The sequence below is a fragment of the Chiloscyllium punctatum genome, chromosome 40, assembly GCF_047496795.1.
Source record: "Chiloscyllium punctatum isolate Juve2018m chromosome 40, sChiPun1.3, whole genome shotgun sequence".
NCBI classification, from domain to species: Eukaryota; Metazoa; Chordata; class Chondrichthyes; order Orectolobiformes; family Hemiscylliidae; genus Chiloscyllium; species Chiloscyllium punctatum.
Genome location: NC_092778.1, coordinates 337,317 through 363,268, shown reverse-complemented (window position 1 = coordinate 363,268; position 25,952 = coordinate 337,317). Strand labels below are relative to the sequence as shown.

The 25,952-nt window shown below is 39.9% G+C and overlaps 1 protein-coding gene across 2 annotated transcripts; it reads right to left on the bottom strand.

Moving 5' to 3' along the window:
- Positions 1–820: 820 nt before the first annotated feature.
- On the bottom strand, positions 821–21,007 carry ubfd1 (ubiquitin family domain containing 1). 2 transcript variants are annotated; one of them, XM_072559105.1, is made up of 7 exons: positions 20,924–21,007; positions 15,410–15,697; positions 13,737–13,945; positions 8,832–8,897; positions 7,003–7,108; positions 5,614–5,696; positions 821–2,153 (listed from the first exon to the last, which is right to left on the bottom strand). In XM_072559105.1, the coding sequence occupies exons 1-7, from the start codon at positions 20,937–20,939 to the stop codon at positions 2,043–2,045; spliced, it is 879 nt and encodes a 292-aa protein (XP_072415206.1). In that variant the 5' UTR covers positions 20,940–21,007; the 3' UTR covers positions 821–2,042. The 2 variants fall into 2 exon arrangements, with proteins under 2 accessions (XP_072415206.1, XP_072415207.1); XM_072559106.1 differs by lacking the exon at positions 20,924–21,007 and adding an exon at positions 16,031–16,236.
- Between the last annotated feature and the right edge of the window lie 4,945 nt (positions 21,008–25,952).

Here is a 25,952-nt window from a genome sequence, read left to right as displayed (position 1 = left end):
CTCTAAAACCAAGTCAACTCCCTCAGTTCACCAGATACTTTGGGTGCTTGAATCATGCATTCTGCAAGATAAGTGGTATTAAAAGCTGCATGACCTTTTGCAATCTAAACCATAGCATCAGTTTCCACACATGGAAAATTCCAGAACAGGGCAGAGGATTTATTTTGTTGAAAGATGGTATTTACACTTAAATATTGCACCTCGTTTCATAGTTATCTGGTCTATGATCTATAAACTTTATCTAAAGCCCATCAAATCAAAACATCTCACTCTGACTTATACGAATTCAAGTAAAGCTCAATGATTAGAAACTGCTATTTATTGCCACAAGTGCAGTCACCCTTACCAGCAAACAATACAGAAAGAAGCTTCTACTGCACTTTTATAAATAATTCCAAGGTATGCACTGCACACATGAAGTACAGAGTAAAACTCCTTCTGCAATGTCCTATCAAAACCTCCCAGGCCAGATGCAATGCTGGATATTAGAAGTGCTTCAACCACTGGTTAGAAACAAAGCGAAGATCATCTACATTGTTCTAAACAATGCATTTTCTGGAAAATTTTCAAAGTGAATTAGTGGCACATACCTCAGTTTGAGAGGTTACCAAAGTCGATAACTCTTTCACCACTTCAAACTGAATTACACAGCAAACAAGTTGGAAACCCACATAGCCTCTTATCACGGACTACTGTATTGCATCAAGTGGAAGTACCAATTAGGTTTGAAAATTGTTTGCTGCTCTATCATTTCAAAATTGTTGAAAAGTTTGCTCACAGCATAGGGTGGGGGTGGAAGAGAAGGAAGAATCAGGTTCAATTTTGAAGTTATTTAAAAACATGTAATTATTTTTATTTGTTCAAATGACAATACCTGACCTGGCTGAGTGCATACTACCAACTTTATAATGAGAACAGATTGACAGGATAACCCAGAGAAGAGGTGCATATGGCACTACAATGAAGATCCTTCAACATCAAGCATTAAAAATAATGAACATTTTTATCCTCGATCACTCCCCCATTTTGGGGTCCCAGGTAAAACTATCTACCTGGAACAACTCTGCTCAAGTCAGAAAATAAAAAGATCTTGAAACTTACCAACAGAGACAAAATGCTTTGAGAATCATCCTCTGCCCCATCACGCTACACAAACTAAAACCAATGATGTGGAAATGGTCATGCAACTTTTAAAAAAATCAGTACCGCATTATGGCAACAGGTTTAAAAACTCAGCACATACAGTACAATTACATGGTTCACCCAAATATGGTTTTTTAAATCCCTCAACAGAAATTAGTGGAAGTACAGTGGGTTCCGCTTAATTGCATAGTGTTGTGCCTGGAAAAATTAATGCAATTAACTAGCAAAGCCAGTTTTAAAGTTAAGATGGCAGACAAACAATTCACTGTGCACTAATTTCTCTTTGCACTCTCCCTTTTCCTTGGATCTTGCAAACAAGGCAAGTCAAAAGAATGCCATTGAGATACTAAGGAGACAACTGGAGAAGTTATTTAAATACAAGGCATCTGACTGTAAAATGTCCTGAGAACAGACATGTAATGTAAGCTTGTTTATAGAAATAAACACTCCAATTAAGCTTTATACAAGTTGATATAATAGATCCACACACGATAGGAGGACCAGGCAGCGAGGAGTACAAGTAAGTAGAGGCCCACTGTACTATTAGAGATACAGCCCTGGATGAGAGGTTATCCATGTTACAGAAAATATAATAACGCTTCTAGTGCATAACCTGCAAGTAATTGTGGCTCTTACAGAACTTCGTATAATTTGGAGTTTTCCGTCTTTGCTTTTTTTTTGAATTTGAAGTTCAAAGGTAAAGTCAGATTGGACATACCACCTCCAGCTGCTGGTGAGGATCTTCCAATACATTTTTATATATCATTGTTGGCATCTTCCATGGGTTGGGAAGGGAGAGGGAAGGAAGAATTACAATCCAGTATGAGAAAGTTCCAATTAATCAGTTTTATAGTCCTTTGGTTTCAGTCCATCCTTCACTGCCAGAGGTGGAAGCACATTCAAAAATACTGCCACTTCCCAAGAACTGTATCTTTGATTGCATCAACATACTGTGTAGGCACCCAGTAAACCCAATAGTATGAAGCTTCAGTCGGACCCAGCTGAAAAGCCTGGAAAAAGCAATTAAAAAAACAAAATCAACGAATGAGATTAGAACTGCATTAGGAACATACCTGAAAAAAGTGACAATAGCCATCTTAGCCACAGAAACAGGAACATCTTTAGGATGTAGGTTTGCTTGCTGAGCTGTAGGTTTGGTATCTAGACGTTTCATTACCTAGCTAGGTATCATCAGTGGCGATCTCCAAATGAAGTGAAGCTGTTGTCTCCTGCTTTCCATTTAGGTTTGTCCTGGATGGGGGTTCCTGGGGTTTGTGGTGATGTCATTTCCTGTTTGTTTTCTGTGGGGTTGATAGATGGTATCTAGATCTGTGTGTTGGTTTATGGCGTTGTGGTTGGAGTGCCAGGCCTCTAGGAATTCTCTGGCATGTCTTTGCTTAGCCTGTCCCAGGATAGATGTGTAAGTAGAACGCGGGAGACAACAGCTTCGCTTCACTTGGAGGTCGCCACTGATGATGTTACCTAGCCAGGTAATGAAACGTCTGGATATCAAACCTACAGCTCAGCGAGCAAACCTACAACCTAAACCTCAACCTGAGCAACAAACCTTGCAAAAGAACATCTATACAAAATTAACTAATATCAAAGCATTTCAAATCACTTCACATTACTGCTGGGCTGGAAAATAGCAAATGCAAAGGGTAGATCCACAGACATGACGGACAGCCAGTTATTTTGTTCTTTTTGGTGGAGTCAGGAAAGTAATACTGGCCAGGTCACCAGCAGAGCTCAACCCTCCTCTGAACTGCAGGTTTGTTTTTAAAAAAAGGGAGCGGTTTAACATCCCAATGGCAATGGGTAAAGAAAAAAAAACCTTTCCTTCAGACTCCACTCAGCAGAAATATCCCACCTGCCTACCAAGGCAAAGAACTTTTAGATATACCTGATAACTGAATTGTACACAGAAACAAACTTGCAATGTGGAGAAAACCTTCTCTTCCTCTTCTACACTCCACTTTTCTCGATGGCACAACCTATTGGCTTTTAAAACTTTGTCATTTGTGCACTGCTTCCCATTTTCTTCAATTATTATTCTGGATCTTTGTTTGAGAAAGTGGAAAGCCCAGCAAATTAGTATTATCATGTTTCTTTGGTACTTAAGTTTACTAGCAGGAATGCAGCTTGATGAAAGCAGCAAGGATTCTTGGAGTTGAAAGTCGTGGCTAGAGGACGAACAATTAAATTGACCTTGGCATCTTGGAGCAGATAGCCATCCAAGCAGGGGAGTTAAATCAACAATTTAATGGCAAGAGAGGAGAGCATAATCAAGAAAGAATCAAGCCAACTACCTAGTGCTAACATTCACAGCATTTGCCCTTGACTCTATACGGACTGCAGGGTTAATGGGCAAATTAAGCATAACACCATGCTATAACAAGACATTCAACCAGGTGCAGTTTATTTTTTTTTAAACTATTCACAGAATGTGGGTGTCACTGGCTAGGCCAAAATTTATTGCCCATCTTTAAGTGCCCAGAAGGCTGTTAAGAGCCAACCACATTGCTGGGTCTGTGGTTACAAGTAAGCCAAACCAAGTAAGGACTGCAGATTTGTTTCTTTTTAAAAAAAAAGGACATACTGAAACAGATTAGTATTTCTGGCAATTGACACCTGTTTAATGGTCATCATTACACAAATTCCATTTTAAAAAGTCTGGAATTAAATTCCATAAGCTGCCATAGCAGAATTGAAACCTCCGTCCCCAGACATTACCTGGACCATTAATAGTCTAGTAATAGGTAGCTAGCGGTAAGAATTTTTTTTTGGATGGATGAGGGAGCTCAAAAATTCCAGAAGGCCATGTTGCCTGCTTTGTCCTAGATTGAGTCAAGCTCGTTGAGTACCTGGACGAAAGCAACTCCTAAAACAGGGATAACTCCATCATACTACTGATTTGCGCCATGTCAATAGTGAACAAGCTTTGGAGGAGCCTGTAAGTGAAATACTTCCTACAGGATTCCTAGCCTCTGACCTGCTCTTGTAGACACAGTATTATGTGACCAGTCCAGAGGATTAGACGATATTTAGGTAGCAAAGGACAATGTAGAATTTGAAGGCTAGCTAGCAAAAAGAACAGGTGTAGCATTCCAAAGTATTAAATAAGAATAAATAAGTGTTACTAAGGCTACTGTTGGTCCTCCAAAGACTGAGTCTGGGGAATTGAAAAAAATAGGAAAACAAAAGTGGAGATTTAGATTAGATTACTTAGTGTGGAAACAGGTCCTTCGGCCCAACAAGTCCACACTGACCCGCCAAATTTTTTGGTTGGCTTATTTTTGGAAGACTTCAACTTCCAAAGGATAATAAAAATCAAGAGGTGATGTTGAGAGCTGAACTTCATGTGGGAATGTTTGCTAGAAACATTATTGGGCTTAAAGACTGACAAGTCAATCAGAACTTGACAGTTTGCATCCTAGGGTATTAAACATAGCGTCAGCACAGACAGATGCATTAGTTATAATCTTTCAAAATGTGGAAGATCTGGAAGGGGCCTGTACATTGAAAAATAGCAAATGCAAACCTTCATTCAGGAAAGTTGAGAGAAAGCAGGGAACTACAGGCCAATTAGCTTAATAGAATATTTTTCTACTATTCCCGGAGACTATATAGAAATTACTTTGTCTTCCTATCAAAATGCAGATGTATTCAGAAGTTGAAATGATGGGAAATTCAGTTTCAGACAATTGTGGCCATGTAACTTTTAAAATTTGACAAGTGGGAATTGAATGGAAAGTGGTCAGTGACCAGTCTGCAGCAATTGTCATTAATTACAGATTCATAGACAAGGATTGAAGTTACCAACTATGCATAAAGGCTGCACTGACACGTACATCCTAGTGGCTGGTTAGAGTGGCAGAGAGTTGTCCACATATATTTGTGCTAGCAAGACAGAGAGAGGATGGGGGTTTGAAAGTGTGAACATTTCTGCATTACCATATCAAGTCAATCTCTGATATGAACCAAGCCTCAATGACTCCATGATTTCCACTTCAACACAAGAACACCTTTTGCACTGCCATTCCATCACAGCCTAAATTAGAGTGGTGCTGGAAAAACACAGCAGTTCAGGCAGCATCCGAGGAGCAGGAAAATCGACGTTGTGGGCAAAAGCCCTTCATCAGTGCTGTGCTTTTCCAGCACCACTCTAATCTAGACTCTGGTTTCCAGCATCTGCAGTCATTGTTTTTACCCATTCCATCACATACTCTATTCTTCCTTCAACTGATCCAATACAAACATCTATGATTTTCTTCTGCCAGACTCCATTATACCCCTGATCACTCTCCCATCTCCCACCTTACAAGCATCTCAGCTCAACCAAATATGCCACAGATCCCATATCAATTCAGTAAACCCTCGAAACATTTTTGCATATTATAGACCTACACACCCAATTATCCAGAAACCCTATGCCCTCCATATTCATCAGGTACTAGGCTCAGAACTCACCATCATGTGATAGTCTTCATGTCCTTCAATAGGTTCAGTGATCACATTTTTGATAGAGCCCATAGGGATTTTTTCTGTTCTCTCTGTTAAAAAATAAAATAATGGTCACCCACAAAATCTTCTGTACTGAGGGAGTCCATTTAGCTATTGTTCCCAAGAACACTTTCAACCAATTATCCAATTAATCTCACTTACCCACTTTTTTCAATTGCTCTCAGCTAGTTTGTTTTCTATTATATATTAGGATGAGGTAATTTTAAAAAAAATCAACCAGAAAGTCCATTTAAAACATAGATGACACCAGAAAAGAAAAAACTGCCCAGATACCTTCCACTGCAACAATCTGCACTTACATAAGCATATTCTAACAATTCCTCAGAATGGACATGCAAGCATCATTCCACATACAAGGTTTGTTCCAAAAGAGAGCAATGAGTCAGAGTTAGATATGTACAACACAGAAACAGACGCTTTGGTCCAACTTGTCTATGCCAACCAGATATCCTAAATTAATCTAGTCCTGCTTGCCAGCATTTGGCCCATATCCCTCTGAACTCTTCCTATTCATAAACCCATCAGATGCCTTTTAAATGTTGCAATTGAACCAACCTCCACCGCTTCCTCTGGCAGCTCATTCCATACACGCACCATCCACCGCATGAAAAAGTTGCCCCATAGGTCCCTTTTATATCTTTCCCGTCTCACCCTAAACCTATGCCCTTTAGTTCTGCACTCCCCGCCCACAGGGATAAGACTTTGTCTAATTACCCCATCCATGCCCCTCATGATTTTATAAGCCTCTATAAGATCACCCCTCAGCCTCACACTTCAGGGAAACCAGCCCCAGCCTGTCCCTGTAGCTCAAACCCTCCTGCTTTGTAAATCTTGTAAATTTTTTCTGAACCCTTTCATGTTTCACAACATCCTTCCTACAGTAAGGAGACCAGAATTGCACCCAATATTCCAAAAGCGGCCTAACCAATGTCATGTTTAGCCATAATATGATCACCCATCTCATCTACTCAGCATTCTGACCAACAAAGGAAAGCATACCAACAGCTTTCTTCACTATCCTATCTACTTATGACTCCACTTTCAAGGATCTATGAACCTGCACTCCAAGGTCTTTTTGTTCAGTAACACTCCCTAGGACCTTACCATTAAGTGTACACGTCCTGCTAAGATTTGTCTTTCCAAAATGCAGCATCTCTCATTTATCTAAATTAAACTCCATCTGCCACTCCTCAGTCCATTGGCCCATCTGATCAAGATCCCATTGCATTGAGGTAACCTTCTTTGTTGTCTACCATACTTCCAATTTTGACGTAATCTGCAAACCTACTGATTATACCTATCAAATCGAAGCAACATATGTACTGTAACACTCACCCTTGGTTCCAATCCAGAGCTGGTCCTGCTCCAGTTTGAAGGTTAACCTTACTTTTCCACTTGACTTGTTGTACATGCCAGATAACGGTACACTCGGTAAACGCTCCTGTAGAATGTTCAGGGTGAACTAGTTAGTATCACAGCCCTTTGAAGGATAAAGTGGCTTATCAGACTGCCCCCATTCAACACATTAGAGTGAGCACTTCCAAGAATTACAAATCTCAACCATTAGGGGAACCAAATTGCAAAGTGGAAGTTACAAACTTAGATACAACAAATTAAACTGTCTTTGTAAACAAATCACACCAATACAGCCTACTTGGGTTCAGGGTGGGGGGGTATAGTAGACAAAAGCATACAAGGACCTTTATTCAACAGCCAATCTTGAAGTGCTTCATGGAATTTTTTTAAAAATTCAATGTATTTACTGCCCATATCTAATTGATGGTTGAGAGCTGCCTTTTGAACCACTACAGTCCATTTGGTATAGGTACACCTACACAGATATTAAAGGAAGGGAATTTTACAATTTGACTCTGACACAGAAGGAATAGGGATATAGTTGCAAGCCTGGACATTGAGTAACTTGGAAGGGAACTTACAGGTGATGTTCTCATGTAGCTGCCATCCTGCAATTCTAGTTGGCAATGGTCATTTATTTGGAAGCAAATGGAACCTTGGTGAAATTCTGCAGCACATCTTGTAGAGTAGCAGTGATAGAGGGTCTGTACATTTGCAGTTATGGTTTGTTCTGATGTCAAGCTTGATTGTTGTTAGAGCTGTACTCAACCAGGGAAGTGGTAAGCATTCCATCATTCTCCTGACGTGTGCCTTGTGGACAGGCTTTGGCAAATCATGAGGCAAGTTACTTATAATCATTGCCTCAAAAGAAACAGAGGTTGCTGGAAAAGTTCAGCAGTTCTGATGCTGCCAGACCTTTTCCAGCAACTTCTATTTGTTTCTGATATACAGCATCTGCAGCTCTTTGTTTTCATTGCCTCAGACCTGTTCTTGTAGCCATCATACTTACGTGGTTAGTCCAGTTGAATTTCAGGTCAATAGTAACCTCCAGGGGATTCAGTGACATACTGCTGAATGTCAAGGTGCAAGAGTTAAGATTTTCTTGTTGAATATAATGCTTGCCTGCTATTTGTTCTGCACAAATGTTAATTTTCATTTGAGAGTCCAAGCTTGGATACGGTCTAGATATTTTTGCATTTTGGTATGGACTGCTTCAGTGTGAGGATTTGTGAATGGTGATTATGTTATGATGGAGGGAATGTCATTGATGAAGTAGTTAAAGATGGTTAAACCAAGGACACTACTCAGTTACTGCTGCAGAGATGTCCTAGAGTTGTCAGTGTCAAAAAAAGCTTTACCCTACATTTGTCTCTGCAATTTTTGATGAGGTACTCTAAATGGGGCTTAGCTCTGCATATAGTCTGAAAATTCTCATGAATAAAAGATCAGTGATGGGCAGATTTCTCAGTCAGTGATTTTCTTCGGTTTGCAACCTTCCTCAAGCTATTGGATATACCTGGATTTTCAAAAGACATTTTACAAATTATCAGCAGGAACTCCCCTTCCTATTATGGCCAGGAAAAAATCTCAGGAGATTTTTCACAACCAGTGGAGAGATCTATAGCTGAAAGATGGCAAGACTCCCTCAGTACTGAGCATGGATACTTGCACTCAAGTATTTTCAGTAGATCTTGAACCCATAAATTTTCAATTCAGAAACAAGGCAGATCCTTATCGATCATAGGCAACAGGTAGAAACACCAAGGATCTTTCACAAAGCACAACAAAGACCAAATACAGCAATTTACCTTAACACCTTTAATGGATGGCATGACATCTTCCGGTTTTCCTTTGTCTAACACTTTCCTGTGTTGCTAGAAGGAAAAAACAACAGCCGATGAAATCACAAGATGTCAAAGACACAGCTAAGCAAACTCACTTGAAACGCCAGTCTGAAAGTATTTCCCCCAATGATAGTGTGATGGAAAAGAGCACTCAGTTGTATTTTACTGAACCCCTTCCTGTGAACTGCAGGAACATGCATAAAGGTACATCTTAACAGTCCCAAAGTTCAATAAATTGCATCCTAAACTGCCTCAGAACAATATTAAAAACAAACTACCCAACTTCACCAAGTTCTCTCCAAGACTAGAGTCTTAGAGATGTACAGCATGGAAATGTATCCTTCGGTCCAACCCGTCCAGATATCCCAACCCAATCTAGTCCCACTTGCCAGCACCTGGCCCATATCCCTCCAAACCCAAATAACTTCCTTTAGGCTATCTATTCAAGGTATCTACCTCCCTGAGCTGAAGTATGTACCACAACCAGACAGCGTGTGCCTTATTTAAGTTCTCGTTTATCCATGCCCCTTAGAATGAGAACCTTCAATAAGAAATATCTCTTGGGAGCCTTCTTTCCACTGGTGCAAAACATTTTTGCTGGAAGCAAACAAGCAGCACCTTTTTTTTAAGCAAACAGCGTACACCAAGGGTGGGCATTATTTTACAACAGTGCTTAAATTTAAGGACATTGGACTGTGTAGTGAGTTCCTTTCTCTAAAATCATACCCCTAAAAATGCAGAGGAAGGTGAAGAAGTACAATTTCTAAATTTGCAGATGGTAAAAGCTACGAGTATAGTGAACTGACAGGAGGATGGTGATAGGACTTAGGAGATACATGGCAGATGAAATTCAATACAAAGAGTTGTAAAGTGATACCTATCCTTATCCTTCTGTTTGGTTGGAAGAACATAGTTCTAAAAAAGGCACAGAATATGGAAGATTCACAGGAATCTTTGAAGCTGGCAGGACATTAAGAAACAAATGTTTAAAAGAAAACTTAATTTAGAGGCAGAGTACAAAAGTGAGTTATCAACCACCTTCATATAACATACGTATGGCCTCAACTTCTGGGTGTGACACTCAAAGGATGAAGACATTGGAGAGTTTGCAGAAAAGATTGAGAATCCTTGGAAGCAGATATCTGGACAGACTAGTAAACTTGGGGCTGTTCTCATCATTGAAGGTGGAGAGGAAATTTGATGGAGGTGCTCAAAAGTCATCAGATCCAGGTCAAATGGAGAGAGAAAGGAAATGGTTCCAATTGGCAGAACGGTCAAGAACTACAGAGACATTTTAGATTAATAGCAAAATACTCTAAGGCAGCAGGAGGGAAAAGAATATTTTTTAAAAATTTAAATCCTGAAATGCACTGCCAGAGAAAGCAACAGAGCCAAATTCAATGCAGACCATCAAAAGGAAACATGGACAATTATCTGAAAAGTAGGACAACAGGAACAAGATGGAGTGAGTGAGACTAGCTGAATAGTTTTTGAAACTATCCAAACAGACACAAAAGACCCAATAGCCCCTTCTGTGCTGTAACTATTCTAGATATTTTCTAGACAACTTGTTCAGCAATGTTTTTACACATTTCTGGAGCAGTTGGAACTTTAACCTGGGACTCCTGTACTGTAACCATTCTATAATTATGAAAAGTTACTTTATGCCAAGAACTAGAGGTCGCAATCTGAGGACACAGGAACTCTTTTTGTAGTTCTGGTATGCTGCAGTGTGTTGTGGCCCTTGAGGAAGAGGAACACCTATGCAAAGTATTCACCAAAAACGGATATCCTCGCAATTTCATCAACAGATGCCTAAGGGAGAGACAATGGAACGAGGACATGCCGCAACCCAAAGGACTAGCCACACTACCATACATCAGGAGCATTTCCGAACTGACAGCCAGACTACTGCGACCACGAGGACTCATAACAGCACACAAGCCAACAGCCACGCTCAGACAACAACTCACCAGAGCAAAGGACCCGATACCCAACACGAGCAAAACTAATGTAGCGTACAATGTCCCATGCAAGGACTGCACAAAACACTACATCGGACAAACAGGAAGACAGTTAACGATCCGTATACACGAACACCAACTAGCCACGAAACGACACGACCAGCTATCCTTAGTAGCCACACACACACACAGATGACAAGCAACATGAATTCGACTGGGACAACACTACTGTTATAGGGCAAGCCAAACAGAGAACAGCCAGGGAATTCCTAGAGGCATGGCACTCATCCACAGACTCTATCAACAAACAGATCGACCTGGACCCAATATACCGGCCACTACAGCGGACAGCTCGAACTGACAACCGGAAGCGGCAGAGACAGGCCACTATAAATGCCGGAAGAAACAGCACAGAAGCGCTTCACAGGAGGCTCCCAAGCACTGAGGATGTCACCTAGACAGGGGACGAAACGTTTGCAAGACAAATTCCCAGCTCGGCGAACAGAACCACAACAACGAGCACCCGAGCTACAAATCTTCCCCCAAACTTTGAATGCTTTCCTTTATTGGTCAGAGTATTGAGTACAGGAGTTGGGAAGCCATGTTGCAGCTGTACAGGACGTTGGTTAGGCCACTGTTGGAATATTGCATGCAATTCTGGTCTCCTTCCTATCAGAAAGATGTCGTGAAACTTGAAAGGGTTCAGAAGAGATTTACAAGGATGCTGGCAGGGTTGGAGGATCTGAGCTACAGGGAGAGGCTAAACAGGCTGGGGCTGTTTTCCCTGGAGCGTCGGAGGCTGAGGGGTGACCTTATAGGGGTTTACAAAATTATGAGGGGCATGGATAGGATAAAATAGACAAAGTCTTTTCCCTGGGGTCAGGTAGTCCAGAAGTAGAGGGCATAGGTTTAGGGTGAGAGGGGAAGATATAAGAGACATATGGGGCAACTATTTCACGCAGAGGGTGGTACGTGTATAGAATGAGCTGCCAGAGGATGTGGTGGAGGCTGGTACAATTGCAACATTTAAGAGGCATTTAGATGGGTATATGAATAGAAAGGGTTTGGAGGGATATAGACCGGGTGCTGGCAGGTGGGACTAGATTGGGTTGGATATCTGGTCAGCATAGACAGGTTGGATCAAAGGGCCCGTTTCCATGCTGTACATCTCTATGACTGTTCCGATTTTCTCCCATTCAATCACTGACCAGTCAGATGTCAATTGTGCCTTCATTAGATACCAATGGAAGGAACTACAGTCTGGCAAAGGATAGGGAGAGATATCTGGCTTGTAAATGCATATAACCCAAAGGAATGCAATCAGCTCTCCTCCAATTGCAGCCTAAACATGAATCCCACAGGGAGTTGCATATAAAATGACCAAGGGTTGTAAAAGTCTGAGGAGTTTGATAGTGAAGAATCCTGTAGAGTCTCAGTAGATCCACTTTTATTTTGCAGCTTGATCCACAAAACTAGAGAAGACAGTGACACTAGCTCAACACAAACTGCAAAAGAGTCTAGCCAGACATAAACCTTAATGCAAATCAGGTAGAGTTAAAATGGTTGTGTGAAAAGAAATCATATTTGACTAATTTAGAGTTCTTGAGGAACTTGGGATAAAGGAGAACCTGTGAACATGTATTTAGATTTCTAGAAAGTAGTTGACAAGATGCCACAAAATTTACTATGCAAATAAGAACTCATGTGTAGAGGGTGGTATTTATCATGCAGAGGTAATTGATTAGTTAACAGAGGGCATGCATAAATGGGCCATTGAGGGTGTACACAAGGATCACCGATTGAGGTTCAATTTGTTTACAGCTTTTTTCAATTACTTGGATAAAGGTCCCAAATGTATGGTTGCTAAATTTGATGATACAAAGATAGGTAGGAAAAAAAGTTGAGAGAACAGAAATAGTCTGAAAGGGGATAAAGAGTGAGTGAGCAAGCATTTGGCAGAAGAATATAGTGAGAGGAAAAGGGAATATGTCCACATTTACTTAATTGGAAATTACAGAATCATACATATATAGGCAGAGTGCCCTTGCTGAGAGTCAGAAGACAAATAGAGTATAAAAGTAGGGATGTTTAGCTACAATTATAGAAGGATTGTCTTCTTATTTAAAGGAAAGATTTAAATGCATTAGCAAATCAGATGAGATTTACTTAACATATACTTGAATTTTATGGCCGGCGGGAGAAAAATCGCAGTTGAATTGCAGCCATCGGAGGAAAGGCTGGGCTTGTATCTATTTAAGTTTAAAAGAATTAAACTGAGAGAACATTACAGGGTAGATACTTAAGAGGATGTATTTCCCTTGTGGGAGAGACTAAAACCAATGTATACATTTTAGAAATAAGAAAATACTCCCATTTAAGTGTAACATTTTCTTCCAGAGGGTCAGGTATCTTCAGAACTGTTTCCCCAGAGGGAAATGTGGAGGAGCATGGAATACTCTTAAAAGGCAGAGATGGATATGATTCTTGAATAACAAGTGACTTTTTTGGGTGTGGGGTTGGGAAGAGAAGGAAGGAATGGGTGTTGTGGTGAGGCCACAATCAGATCAGCTGTGACCTTATTGAAAAGCAGAGCTTAGATGGCTTTCTCCTGCTCCTAATTCATCCACGCAATCTAGTATGGACAACATGGAGATAATCAGGCTTCGCTTGCTCCCATAAGATACTGTGAGCTAAATGAAAATTTGTTGGATAGGTGAGTCAAGATGGAGCATTGATAGTAAACAATAAAGTTACAGATCAGCTATGATCTGACAATGGACTCACTGGGGCTGAGTGGCTTGCCCCCACTGCAGTTGCAGGCTCAATGATCTGCTGCAGCCTCAAGGAGCTAAAAAGCCTCCTGCTCACATTATCCAGTAGTTTTCTTTTGTACAAAATACTTTACCTTTTGCCTACATAGGGGTTCCTTTTTAGGCTCTTCAGCCTTGGCTTCTTGTTGAACCACTTCCTTTGGTGTGTTTACCGCTAGAACATCATTAATTGTTGATCCGATTACCATTATCTTTGCACCATTTGTCACTTTAATTTCACGTAAAGTTTTATCTTCTTGGAGCAGACCTTTGTGCATAACTTTCTGCATAGCAGGAGTGAGACCTGCAAAGAGGAAGGAGTATTGATCTTAGTCCAATCCTTGAAAAATTGGGATAAGATGCTCTTCATTATTATGCCTAGTGAGAATCAGGTCAGGATCAATGAAAATAAGAAAACTGGTATGAAATCTACACCCCAACCCCTGCACCCAGAGCTATCGACACAATTACTCATCCCTGGTCTCTTGCTCCCAGGTTGTCCAACATTATACATCTCTCATATCAAAGAATCATAGAATCCCTACAGTGTGAAAATAGGCCATTTGGCCCAACAAGTCCACAACAACCCTTCGAAGAGTATGCCACCCAAACCCATTCCTCTCATTTACCCCTGACTAATGCACCTAACCTACACTTCCCTGAACACTACAGGCAATTTAGCAGGGCCAATTCATCTAACCTGCACATCTTTGGATTGTGGGAGGAAACTGCGGCACCCGGAGGAAACTCACAAAGATGTGGGGAGAATGTGCAAACTCCACAGACTGTCGCCTGAGGCTAGAATTGAACCCAGGTCCCTAGCCCTGTGAGGCAAAAGTGCTATGCACTGAGCCACTGTGCCAGTCATTGTGCCATCATGGCAATGGTGAGAGCTACCAGCCAGTGCCAGTACAGCATGATATCCCAAGGCTGCCCTTAATATTTTTAAGGCATGGGCTGAAAACAGACTAAAGCTCCTTCTACACTGCATAATCATATATTCCCAGGGTAACTACAGCACAACTTAGATGCAACAAAATGCTCCATCAACATTTCTTGGGTAATTACAGCAAAAGGTGAGACAGTAGAGCACAGTCAAGCGTCAGAATAACAATTGCACCAGCATAAATACTTCTGTTTCCCTTAATGGTATTTAAGATCTTGACAAGACTGAGAAAACAGCAAATTAATACACATTTTGTACTGTACTCTTGTGCCAAATATCTAAATTAAAATCCAATTAATTCAGTACCTTTTTGAATGGGACAGGGAAATGACCACACAAGTATCAAGGACTAGAGAGAAAACCTGCTTCCTGTAACTTAAAGGAGTTCTCTCCATTCAAGATATACAAGGTCTTCAAATCCAAACAGCAATTCAGGAGAACCTTCTTCACCAAGACGAGGATGAAAAAGTGGAACTCAAATTACATGTACATATTTGCACAATACATGAAAATTGCATGGATTCTTTAAGAGAAAGCTATACAGACAAGGGAGAAAAAGAGTAAAAGGATATACTGATAGTGAGATAATGCGAGATGAAAATAGACTTGTGTGAAGCATAAACACCACAGACTGAACTGAATTCACCTTTCTGTACTGTAAATGCTAGATAATTCAGGACAATTAATGGCAAAAATGACACTCCAGCATTTTCCCCAGTATACCAAGGTTTAGCATTGTCCAACCATCTGTCATCTGTGATCCTCAACTGCAGAACATGACAGGAAAGTTAATATGAACCAAACCGCTCCAGTAAAACACACCTGTGAGTGTGTGAATCTTTTCTTTCAAACTTGCACCTGTACTATCCAATGGAACTCTCAAATCATATTTGTTTTTGTTCCAAATAATTTTCAGATCGACCATTTCCTTTTCTGCACTTGACTCTCCACCATTGCTAACTGAAGTTTGAGGAAGTGTATTCTCATTCTCCATTTGCTCAGTCAGCAAGGTTTGAGCATCTCCGTCACCAGCAGTCCCACAGCTTGGTTTTTCTTTCTGAATGGTGATGTCTTTGCAAATCTCTGTTTCCATTCCACTACTGTCTGCCCCTAAAGTTAAGCATGAAAAGAAAACGAAGGTTATTAATTATCTGAATATCAGAATTCAAATTAATCTATAAAATATTAAAACTTGTGTCAATTTCACATCCACAGAACCAGAATTCCTGTTAGTTTTTTGTCAACTTTCTCTTGTAATGTAGCAATTTTAAATGGAAATTTCTTATGGAACTTACATTAACTATATTCTCCCACAATTGGCCACTTCATAATACTGCCCAGCAATCAAACATGCATTGTTGAAGGGTTCTTCTATTCGTAAATTATCTCTGTTAAATTACAACTAAATTAAACAAAAATAAGGTAGAATGACCAAGACAGTACCTGCATTAAGTCCACATCTTGATCTGATATCTTACAGCAGTCAATCCATGGAAGATTAATTTTTTTAACATTTAACCCAATTACTATCCCCACCAGTCAAATAAATCAATAAGTCAATGTTTGCGTATCATTGGTTCATACGGGTCAGCTTGCAGACTAACAGCAGGCCCAGGGCAAGGCTGTGCCACTTCCATCATCCAACTTACCTACAAAAATAGCCAAAGATCAAAAACGCAACAAATGAAAGCAAAACATCCGCAAATACAAAAAGAATTGTAACACCCATGCAGCCAGCAGAGTACACCTCTACCAGTATCAGGTAGAGAACTTCCCCATGCAGCTTACATATTATAAAGATCCTTCTCTAGCCGTGCTTCAACTGCTCACAAACATCACTACAGAAACATTTTTAAAATGTTATTTCTAGCAGAGATTAATTACAAAAAAAAAATCAGGTGGTACAGTACAGGCCTGTGATAGTATTTGGAAAGCACTGTTTGAAAAGGGATGTTAAGCCTCTAATTTAAAGCATTAGAAGATACTCCAACAAAAATATAAGACAGCCTACTAACTAAATTTTCCATGTCAGTTTTTTGGTGTTTAGCTATAAAGCGCCAAACTGAAAGAGCTCAATGTCAACAGAAAGGGACAGCATCCCTTCTAAAGTGCTTATCCAATTAGCATTCTAAAATAAACATAGGGTACATACTTGCTGTAAAATATAGGAGCTTCAACAGGCAAACCAACATCCAAGCAAGGATGTGGGTTTACAGCTGCTCATATGGCCTTTTTTTGCCATGCATCAGTTCTGGACTACATATAATTGCTTAGGTTTGCATTATCACCAGTGCCATCTTTCATACAAAGTATTAAAAGACCCCAACACATGATTCAATGAAAAGATAGAGTTCTCATGTTCTATTGACCTATGTGCATGCCTTTACAACAATCACAGACCCCACAGTCTGTCAATTCACTGCCATCAGAATAGATTTGAGGCTTATAATTTAAATAGGCATTTAAAATGTGTTATAAAGCTAAAAAGTAAGAATCCCTTCCAACAATTCAATAACTTGACAGTTATAGATTCCCAACAAAACGTCTTTATGCTCTAGGCAAGGATAAGACCAACTTCAGCTGTGACAGCTCTATGGGGTGGGGTGGCATGGTGCAGGGGGACAACCTACAGTTACACACACTAAGTAGCCAGAATAAGCTACTGGACAATGGCGCACATTCCTTAAATTAGCTCCAGACAGCTTTTAAACATAGTCTACCTCCTAATATGCAATGCTTACACGTGAATCTAATCCAGCAGCAACATGCAAGAAGACATCATTTATTGATAAAATTCTGATCACTTCCAAATAGCAGAGAACGGTTGCTCTCCGCAAGTTGAAAACATTCAGACTTTCTTCCCTGTTTAAACAAAATAAAAACTTATTTAGTTCTAGAAACAATTCATAAATGAACCGCCTTAAAACATTAATTGTAGGATGGGGGAAGATGTAATTTTCTCATTTCAAAAATTAATATACAATTTATTCATAGTTGAACATTAATTTTTGATTATTTGAAAAGTAATTAGGAAAGTTCTGCTTAACTTTGTCCTATACTCAAAACTTCGCTACAACTCAAAACCTTCATAAATGATTCAGGTGACTTTTTTATCATCTGAAGTGACTTATTCAAAGAATGAAAGGGTTAACTTTGTTTAAAGGTGGAAGCACCCATATCAGAAGGCTGTGGATCCAAGCTTTACTTCAGGACACCAGTTCATTTTTTTGGTTGACACTCCAGTCACGTGTTGCTGGAGATCTGTATGCCAGATCAGTTATTATACAGAACTATTCCAACCATTTAAACTAAAGCTACAGATCACCAGTAACATTTGAAACAGTGCAGTGATTAAATAGTTCTAAAATTCTCATCCTTGTTAATTTTCACTAAAACCTCTGCCTCACTTTCTCATCCTACAATGTACCAAGATTTTAGCTCTGCTCCAAATCTGGGCAATTACAAATCAGACTTCAATTACTCCACAAAAGCCTGAGTTCCAGCTCTGGAATTTCCTTACTTTTGAATTTTCTCCTTGCTCCTTCAAGCCTAATTATGTTATTATCAGTTTTGCCTTATCTGATCACTACTTTTTTTCTTGGCACAAGGACAAACTCCCCTGATCTCTTCCCATGCATTTAAATCCAGTCTTTCCTTCCTGCCAGTCAATTACAGATCTGCCTGTTCTTTTGTTCTTCTCCTTCCTGCTTTCCCCTTCAACATAACTGTTTGAAATTCATCCCATATACATCTGTTTCATTGAAAGGCCATCAACAAGAAATGTTAGATGCTGCCTTGGCTGCTGAATGTTAACAGCTTTTTGTTTTTATACCTATCATCTCTTTCAGCTTAACATACTGAGCTAGGAAGCAAATATGGGCACACTGCAGAACTCACCATAACACAAGTTCAGTTTTGAAGTAATATTTCTATCCTATTCTCCTTGTGGTTCTTTCTGTTTCTTCTTAAAGCATGCCAGCAAGACCCAGTTTTGCTCAAACAAGGAATGACTACTCTGTACAAATTAATACTGGGACACATTAAAAAAAAACTTCAAACCACCCTCCACCCAAACATTGTTCTCTTCTTCAAACGTTTTAGATTAACCAGTTTTTGTGATTTTGCTTTCATAACAATCCAATTACTACAAGTACCTATATAGGTCTTCAATTCTATTGTTAACTAGAGAACAACCGTGTGCCTTGGAGGGTATTGAAAATATTTGGATCAGAAACCAGGATGTTATGCTTTTGAATCAATGACCTCAAACAGAATGGAACATGCAACAAATCTGGATTCACCATAAAACTTCCAAAAAAGTTTCATTTTTAAGGATCTCAAGTTATAGAAGTAGGCAAGGGTGACATAAGTGCTGTTATTTATACGAGTTACTGCAGTCCCCTGGTATTTCACAGAGGTTTATTTTCTGTCTAATGTGGCAAGAGGCATTGCTGATGACATATTAGCTTAGATCTGGATGAGACAGACTGGACAGACTACTTCAACTTTTTCATCATCCAAGCTGATTATTCCGACGGTTGTTCTCATAAGTATGTCATTACACACCTGTCACCTCAACTTTCTTTGGTATCCTTCACAATCTCTGCCTATTCTCCTCTTTAACCAGAGGTCAGAAACCTATTGTTCATTTTTAATTACACCAGTAAACTGAGCCACTCACAGAAAACACACTTAAAGAAACCTCACTCAGCTGACAAAATTGGTTACTGTTTCTCAAGTTCAAACCTTAGACTTCATTCAACAGCTGCTGCCCTTAAAACATGTGAATTGCTCAGAACACTATGAATTCCTCTAAATCTGGCATAGCTATGGCTACAAAATACAACATTCAATAGCAAATCATGATAAGATCTTTGCAAGTGTTGCTGAAGAGACCTTGGAGTGTATGTTCATAGTTCCTTGAACACAGAGTCCCTTGAACGTAGAGTCCTAGGTAGACAGGATAGTGAAGGCATTTGGTATTAGTCAGTGCATTGAGTTGGGAGGTCATATTACAGATGTACAGGACAGTGGTTAAGCGACTTGGAATATTGTGTGCAGTTCTGGTCTCCTTCCTTTAAGAAGGAGGTTTTGAAACTCAAAAGGGTTCAGAAAAGATTTACAAGGTTTTTGCCAGGGTTGAAAGGTTTGAGCAAGAGAGACAGGGTGAATAAGCTGGTGCTACTTTCCCTGGAGCGTCAGAAACTGAGGTGACCGTAGAGGTTTATAAAATCATGAGGGGCATAGATAGAGTGAATAGATAAGGTCTTTTTTTCCCCAGAGTGGGGGAGTCCAAAACTAGAGGGCATAGTTTTAAGGTGACAGGGGAAAGATTTAAAAGTGGCACTTTTTTGCACCAAGAGGATGGTGTGCGTATGGATTGAGCTGTCAGAGGAAGTAGAGGCAGATGGTAAAATTACACTTAAGAGATATCTGGATGAGTACATGAATGGGAAGGATTTAGAGGGATATGGGCCAAGAGCTGGCTAATGGGACTAAATTAGATAGGATATCAGCATGGACTAAAGGATCAGTTTTCATGTTATACAGCTCTATGACAAAATCAATCTCTACAAAACACCCAGACATCGTATGATGAAAACCCTCTATTCCTCAGATTCAATTCCCTATGTTTTGGGGACCATAATTCAAAATCACCTGTCATCATAGTCAACCTGTACTGTCCCAAAGCACTCATACACAGTATCCAAAATAACAGAACCTTTTCTTAGAAAAGATTCAAGCAATTGAAAATGTCCTGAACCTTCCATAACTGCAAAGAACTTCAGCTGTTACCACATCCTGCCTACAATCTCTTTGTTATACAGAGAAGCCAGCAAAGATGTCAATATTTTCAACTACATATGCTGATCTCTAGCTCAAGACCATCCTCATACACTGCTACCTTGCACCTTATCGTCCAACAACGTCTACCCCCACCTAAAAAAAATTCCTTTCATTCAGTGTCCACCCCAAACCTACCTCCAAAACACTCATATCTTGGGACTTCATACACCCTCTCCCCAACGCCCATGCCAAATGCCTCGCACCTTGGTCTCCCACCAGAACACCTCATTGCTAAATCCCTCACACCCGAGTCTCCAAGCTCACCGCCCCACCACACATCCCTCGCACCCTGGTCTCCTGATAACCCCTCTCTCCTCGCATCTTGGTCACACTGGGCCTCGAGTATCTGTTCAACACATCTCGTGATAGTGGGACCCCAACAATGGGAGAATGCATATACAACACCAACCAGCACAGCAAAGAGAGCAGTGTCTCTCCGCAGAGAGACCAGGATACCCAGCTCAGCACTCGGCCGTAACCGCTACCTACCATCCCTAGCCGCCATCGCTATCCCTCACAGCCCGGCGCCTGCTGGGAACATGATGACAACATCCGTTCCCGGGCCCAGCGCCCTAAACTGATTGGCAGTTCCCAGCAACGGCGTCATATCTGAGACCGCCCACAGGCGCGTTCCTTCATGATTGACATGCGACCGGTCACGTGATGGGTAGGTCTCGCACGGTTGATTGGTGGTTTGCTGTCGTTGGTGGGCGGAGACTTATTGATTGGCAGCCGGGTGCTCTCCTAGCAACCGGTGGGCGTGGTTCACAGTCAAGGAATCCTGGTGAATTATGAATTGACTTAGGGAATGGTTGCAGAAGGAGCTTTTTCGGTCCGTCACCTTCATGTTAGCTGTAATCAACATAACACCATTTCTGACAATTTAGTGAATCTACACTTTTTATTTTCAATATTTTAAAAAATATTTTCTATCAGGTATTCTCTTAAAGGTTCTTTAAAAGGTATTCACAACCGTATAAACGTGATATAATCAAAATTAACTATAATTACTTTAGTGTTGTCCCATTTATAATAATCAAAACTTTACAAATGTCATAGAGGTGTACAATATGGTAACAGACCCCTCAGTCCAACTTGTCCATGCCGACCAGATATCCTGAATTAATCTAGTCCCATTTGCCAGCACTTGGAACCTTTCCCATGCCCTTCAGGGAATTATGCAGTTGAGCTGGGTTTTGCTCATTTGAATTAATCCACTCTTGGTCCAGGGCAGAGATACTTTTACTGTTTCTAGGACTAAGGCCCTTTGGACAGTTAAGTAATGTTTCCACCATTTGCAATAGTTCAAGTGGGCTGAAGATAAAAAATATATGTACAGGAAGTCCCCAGGTTATGAACAAGTTCCATTTTTAAGTCTGTTCATAAGTCGAAATTGTATGTAAGTTGGAAGAGTTACAGTCCACATCTAGTGTCAATTAATCAAATGTTTGTCTTAGTATATAGGATATATTTTACTTAAAACATCTTAAATATAATGTAGTAATAATAATAAATGTAACTACAGCACAGTATTTATAATTGAGAAAGAGAGATGGCCTTGTAGCAGCTGAGGCCGTAGGCAACTATCCGGTAAACTTTGGTGAACCTCTTTGCATTAGGATCTTGCTCCTCTATCTTTGCCATCCATGTTGTGGGATGTGGGAGAAGTTCCATTTTTAAGTCTGTTCGTATGTCGAAATTGTATGTAAGTCGGAAGAGTTACAGTCCACATCTAGTGTCAATTAATCAAATGTTTGTCTTAGTATATAGGATATATTTTACTTAAAACATCTTAAATATAATGTAGTAATAATAATAAATGTAACTACAGCACAGTATTTATAATTGAGAAAGAGAGATGGCCTTGTAGCAGCTGAGGCCGTAGGCAACTATCCGGTAAACTTTGGTGAACCTCTTTGCATTAGGATCTTGCTCCTCTATCTTTGCCATCCATGTTGTGGGATGTGGGAGAAGTTCCATTTTTAAGTCTGTTCGTATGTCGAAATTGTATGTAAGTCGGAAGAGTTACAGTCCACATCTAGTGTCAATTAATCAAATGTTTGTCTTAGTATATAGGATATATTTTACTTAAAACATCTTAAATATAATCTAGTAATAATAATAAATGTAACTACAGCACAGTATTTATAATTGAGAAAGAGAGATGGCCTTGTAGCAGCTGAGGCCGTAGGCAACTATCCGGTAAACTTTGGTGAACCTCTTTGCATTAGGATCTTGCTCTTCTAACTTTGCCGTCCATGTTGTGGGATGTGGGAGAAATAATGTTACTTCTGCAATTCCATTTTACAAAGTAAATGAGCTCACACCAGTGTGTAATTGTTTTAGCCAAGAGCTGAGTCAACAAGAATGGAAACGATGCGGAGGAAATATATAATTGTTTTAGTATTAGCTAAAATTGTATGTCAGAATGAAACGTGACAGCAAAACAATGGTAGACATTACGGGCAAATAGATAAGATGTTGTGAGGGGATGAAGTTAAGCTAGATACGCCTGTACAAACAGTAGGTATAAACATCTGTTTCCCACTTTTACAGAAACACAGGAACAAACCCCAATTAAAAGGGTCATAGGGATCAGAACAGCCTCGGGAAAGGCACAGATGAAGGGGGTAGATAATGATGAAGAAAGAATATGCCTAACAATGACCTTCAGCAGGATGAGGTCAAACAGCCTTGTGAGACCAGAAATAAACATTTTGTCACAGACAAGGTCGGATAAGGCAAGAGATAAACAGGGGTAATGGGGGCCGGCCGGTCTTAGGGAAGTGGAAGATGTAAGCAGGGGAGGAGCAATGTAAAACAAAAGAAACCAAATTATATAAATATTGTGTATGAACTGAATTTGGTGTGTGTATGTCCTCTGCCTTATAGGCACTGAACATCTCACCCTCTTGCAAGTGTAAAATTAAAGGACACTGCTGATTCAGATTTTGTCTCGGACTGCAATTATTGAAGTGTGTGAGCTTTGTTTCTCACAATGTTCAAAGAGACGAAAGGCTTCAGTTAATTCCTTCGTCAAAACCTTCATGGATTCTGGGGTTTCTCGGGCCCAGCCTTCTTCCTCAAATGCTATCATCTGCATTGAGGTTGACGATGTGGCGTTGTTCTCCCTTGGGCTGACGAACCACTGAAAACACATAGTGCTTTGAGCGTCGCGCAAAGTAGTTCACCCATTCGTGAGTACGAACCATTGTATGTAACTCAATTTTTTTTAAAAATAGGCTTTACGGAGATCAGTTTGTAAATACGGGCGTTCGCAAGTCAGGCATTCATAACCTGGGGAAAGCTGTAAAAAAAATTAAAGAACTGCAGATGTGGAAACTATAAACAAAAGCAGAAAAAGCTGGTAAAACTCAGCAGATCTGACAGCATCTGTGGAGAGAAATCAGAGTTAATATTTTGGATCCAGTGACCTTTCCTCAGGACCAGAAATATACGAGTTCACTTCCCATTCATAACTTTTGTAAGGGTTTTCAGAAAGCCTCAAGCGTACTTGTGTACTTATCACTACTAAAGCCTTTTAAAGGGAAAAATGAAGGAATTTCTATACAAAGCTTGGGAATACCACCCTCCCCAACATATTCCTTCAAACTGACCCCAGGCACTCCAAATAGCAACCTAAGGATCTGGTCTGAATGCTATTGAATCCAAGCAAAACTGATCTGTGACCCATATTTCAGTTTCACTTCAGTGATGGTTGGGATGAAAGGCACTTGGAATTTTAAGGGTAACTCTATTTATCGCACCTTCAAACTCCAGTATATGTATTAATGTCTTGATTTCATCCTAAACCTGTTTTGCAAATTAAATCTCATTTGTCCTTCTGGTCATTTAAAGACCCTCTCGTTGTTCATTACACAGAAAGTTTTAAGATGCAAGGTAAAAGTCTATGATCTGAGAATAAAAGTAGACACAGCTGTGATCCTGACTGTGCATCACTACCATTCCTTTTGCAACCTGAGGAACAAGGACTTAAGCTATCTTGTATGTAAAAACAGAAAATACTTGGAAATACTCAGTTGGTCTGGCAGCACTTTTCAAGAAACATGGCTCATGTTTCAAATCAATGACTTACATTTTTGCATGATGCTTTTCACCATGACTGGACATCTCAAAGTCAACAAATTATTTTGAAGCATAGTCTCTTAAATTGTAGAAAATGCAGCAGCCAGCTCCCTGAACAACAATGTGATAACGGGCAATAAAAAAAAGTTTTGATGAAGTTGATTGCAGGATAGATGTTGAATGGAACACCAGATAATTCCTCTGCTCTTCTTCAAAATAGCATCATGGGAGATCTTTTACATCCTTCTAAGCAAATAAATGCTGCCTTTGACTTAATTATTCATCAATAAGACAGCACTTTAAACAAGTGCAGCACTCCTTCAGATGTATTTTTTTTGTGTTTAAACCCTAGATTGGATACCTGAATTGAGAATCTGTAACTCAGAAACATGGATGGGAACACTTAAGCCACAGTGACATGGTAAAGCATGTTAGCAGTGGGGCTGTGATAACAGTTCCTGCAGAATTATTGCCATGAGATTTCAATTGATTTAAAATCGATCTTCTTGCACAAAATTAAAATAGGACCCATTATTGCAACCTAACCTTGCTCCAGGTTTAAGATTCACGCTGCCTTTTGATCTTTAGTGGCAGAGGTGATGTTGGGGTGTTTAAATCTGTGTCAGCCTTGATACAGTTGTAGCTCCTTTCCTTCTGTGTCACAAATTTCAGACATGAGCACAAAATTCAGGCAATCACTGCAATAAATATCAAACAAAAGCCCAGTCTGCTCTGTTAAATAGATAATTTAAAAATCCATATTTGTAAAAGAGATGACATCTTCCTAATGTCTTAGTCTGCTTTGTGCTGGATCATGTCAAGCTTCTTGAGTGTTGTTGGAGCTGCAGTCATCCAGGCAAATGGGGAGAATTCCATCACATTCCTGATTGTGCCTTGAATAGATATTGAGAGAAAGGAGGTGAGTTACCTGCCACAGAACTCTTAGCCTCTGACCTGCTTTTGTGGTCACAGTATTTTCATGCTAATCCAGTTCAGTATCTGGTCAATGGTAACTCTCAGGATTTCGATAGTGGAAGATTCAGTGATAGTAATGTCAATGAAAGTGAAGAAGCGATGGTTAGACTCTCTCTTGCTGATGATGGTCATTGTTTGGCAGTAAGATTACAAAAAAGAAATCAAGAATTTGCAAAACAAAATACATTTTATGAGATTAGTAGTTTCAATCACTGAAGTCAGCAAGAAAAAAATTGAAAATGTGAAGGCAATCATGGAAGAATTCCAAAATAGTATTCTAGTAAACCTTAAATCTTATTTAGATGAGCGTCAAGTATCAAATTTCTGGAAAGCATCATTTCTGGCATATATTTTATGCTGTCAACAGTTATATGTTGGGAAATAGTATTAGGTTTTGGGAACAAAGAGAAGGAAAGTCATAAAGGAAAAACTAGAACCTAAATGTGTTATAAAGATA

Excerpts from the sequence above, each read along its gene's own strand:
- ubfd1 (XM_072559105.1), bottom strand. Across the intron at positions 13,946-15,409 it reads AAAGATTCACACACTCACAG|GTCTCACTCCTGCTATGCAG; the intron begins GTGTGTTTTACT and ends TCCTCTTTGCAG. Across the intron at positions 8,898-13,736 it reads AACCCCTATGTAGGCAAAAG|CAACACAGGAAAGTGTTAGA; the intron begins GTAAAGTATTTT and ends TTTTCCTTCTAG.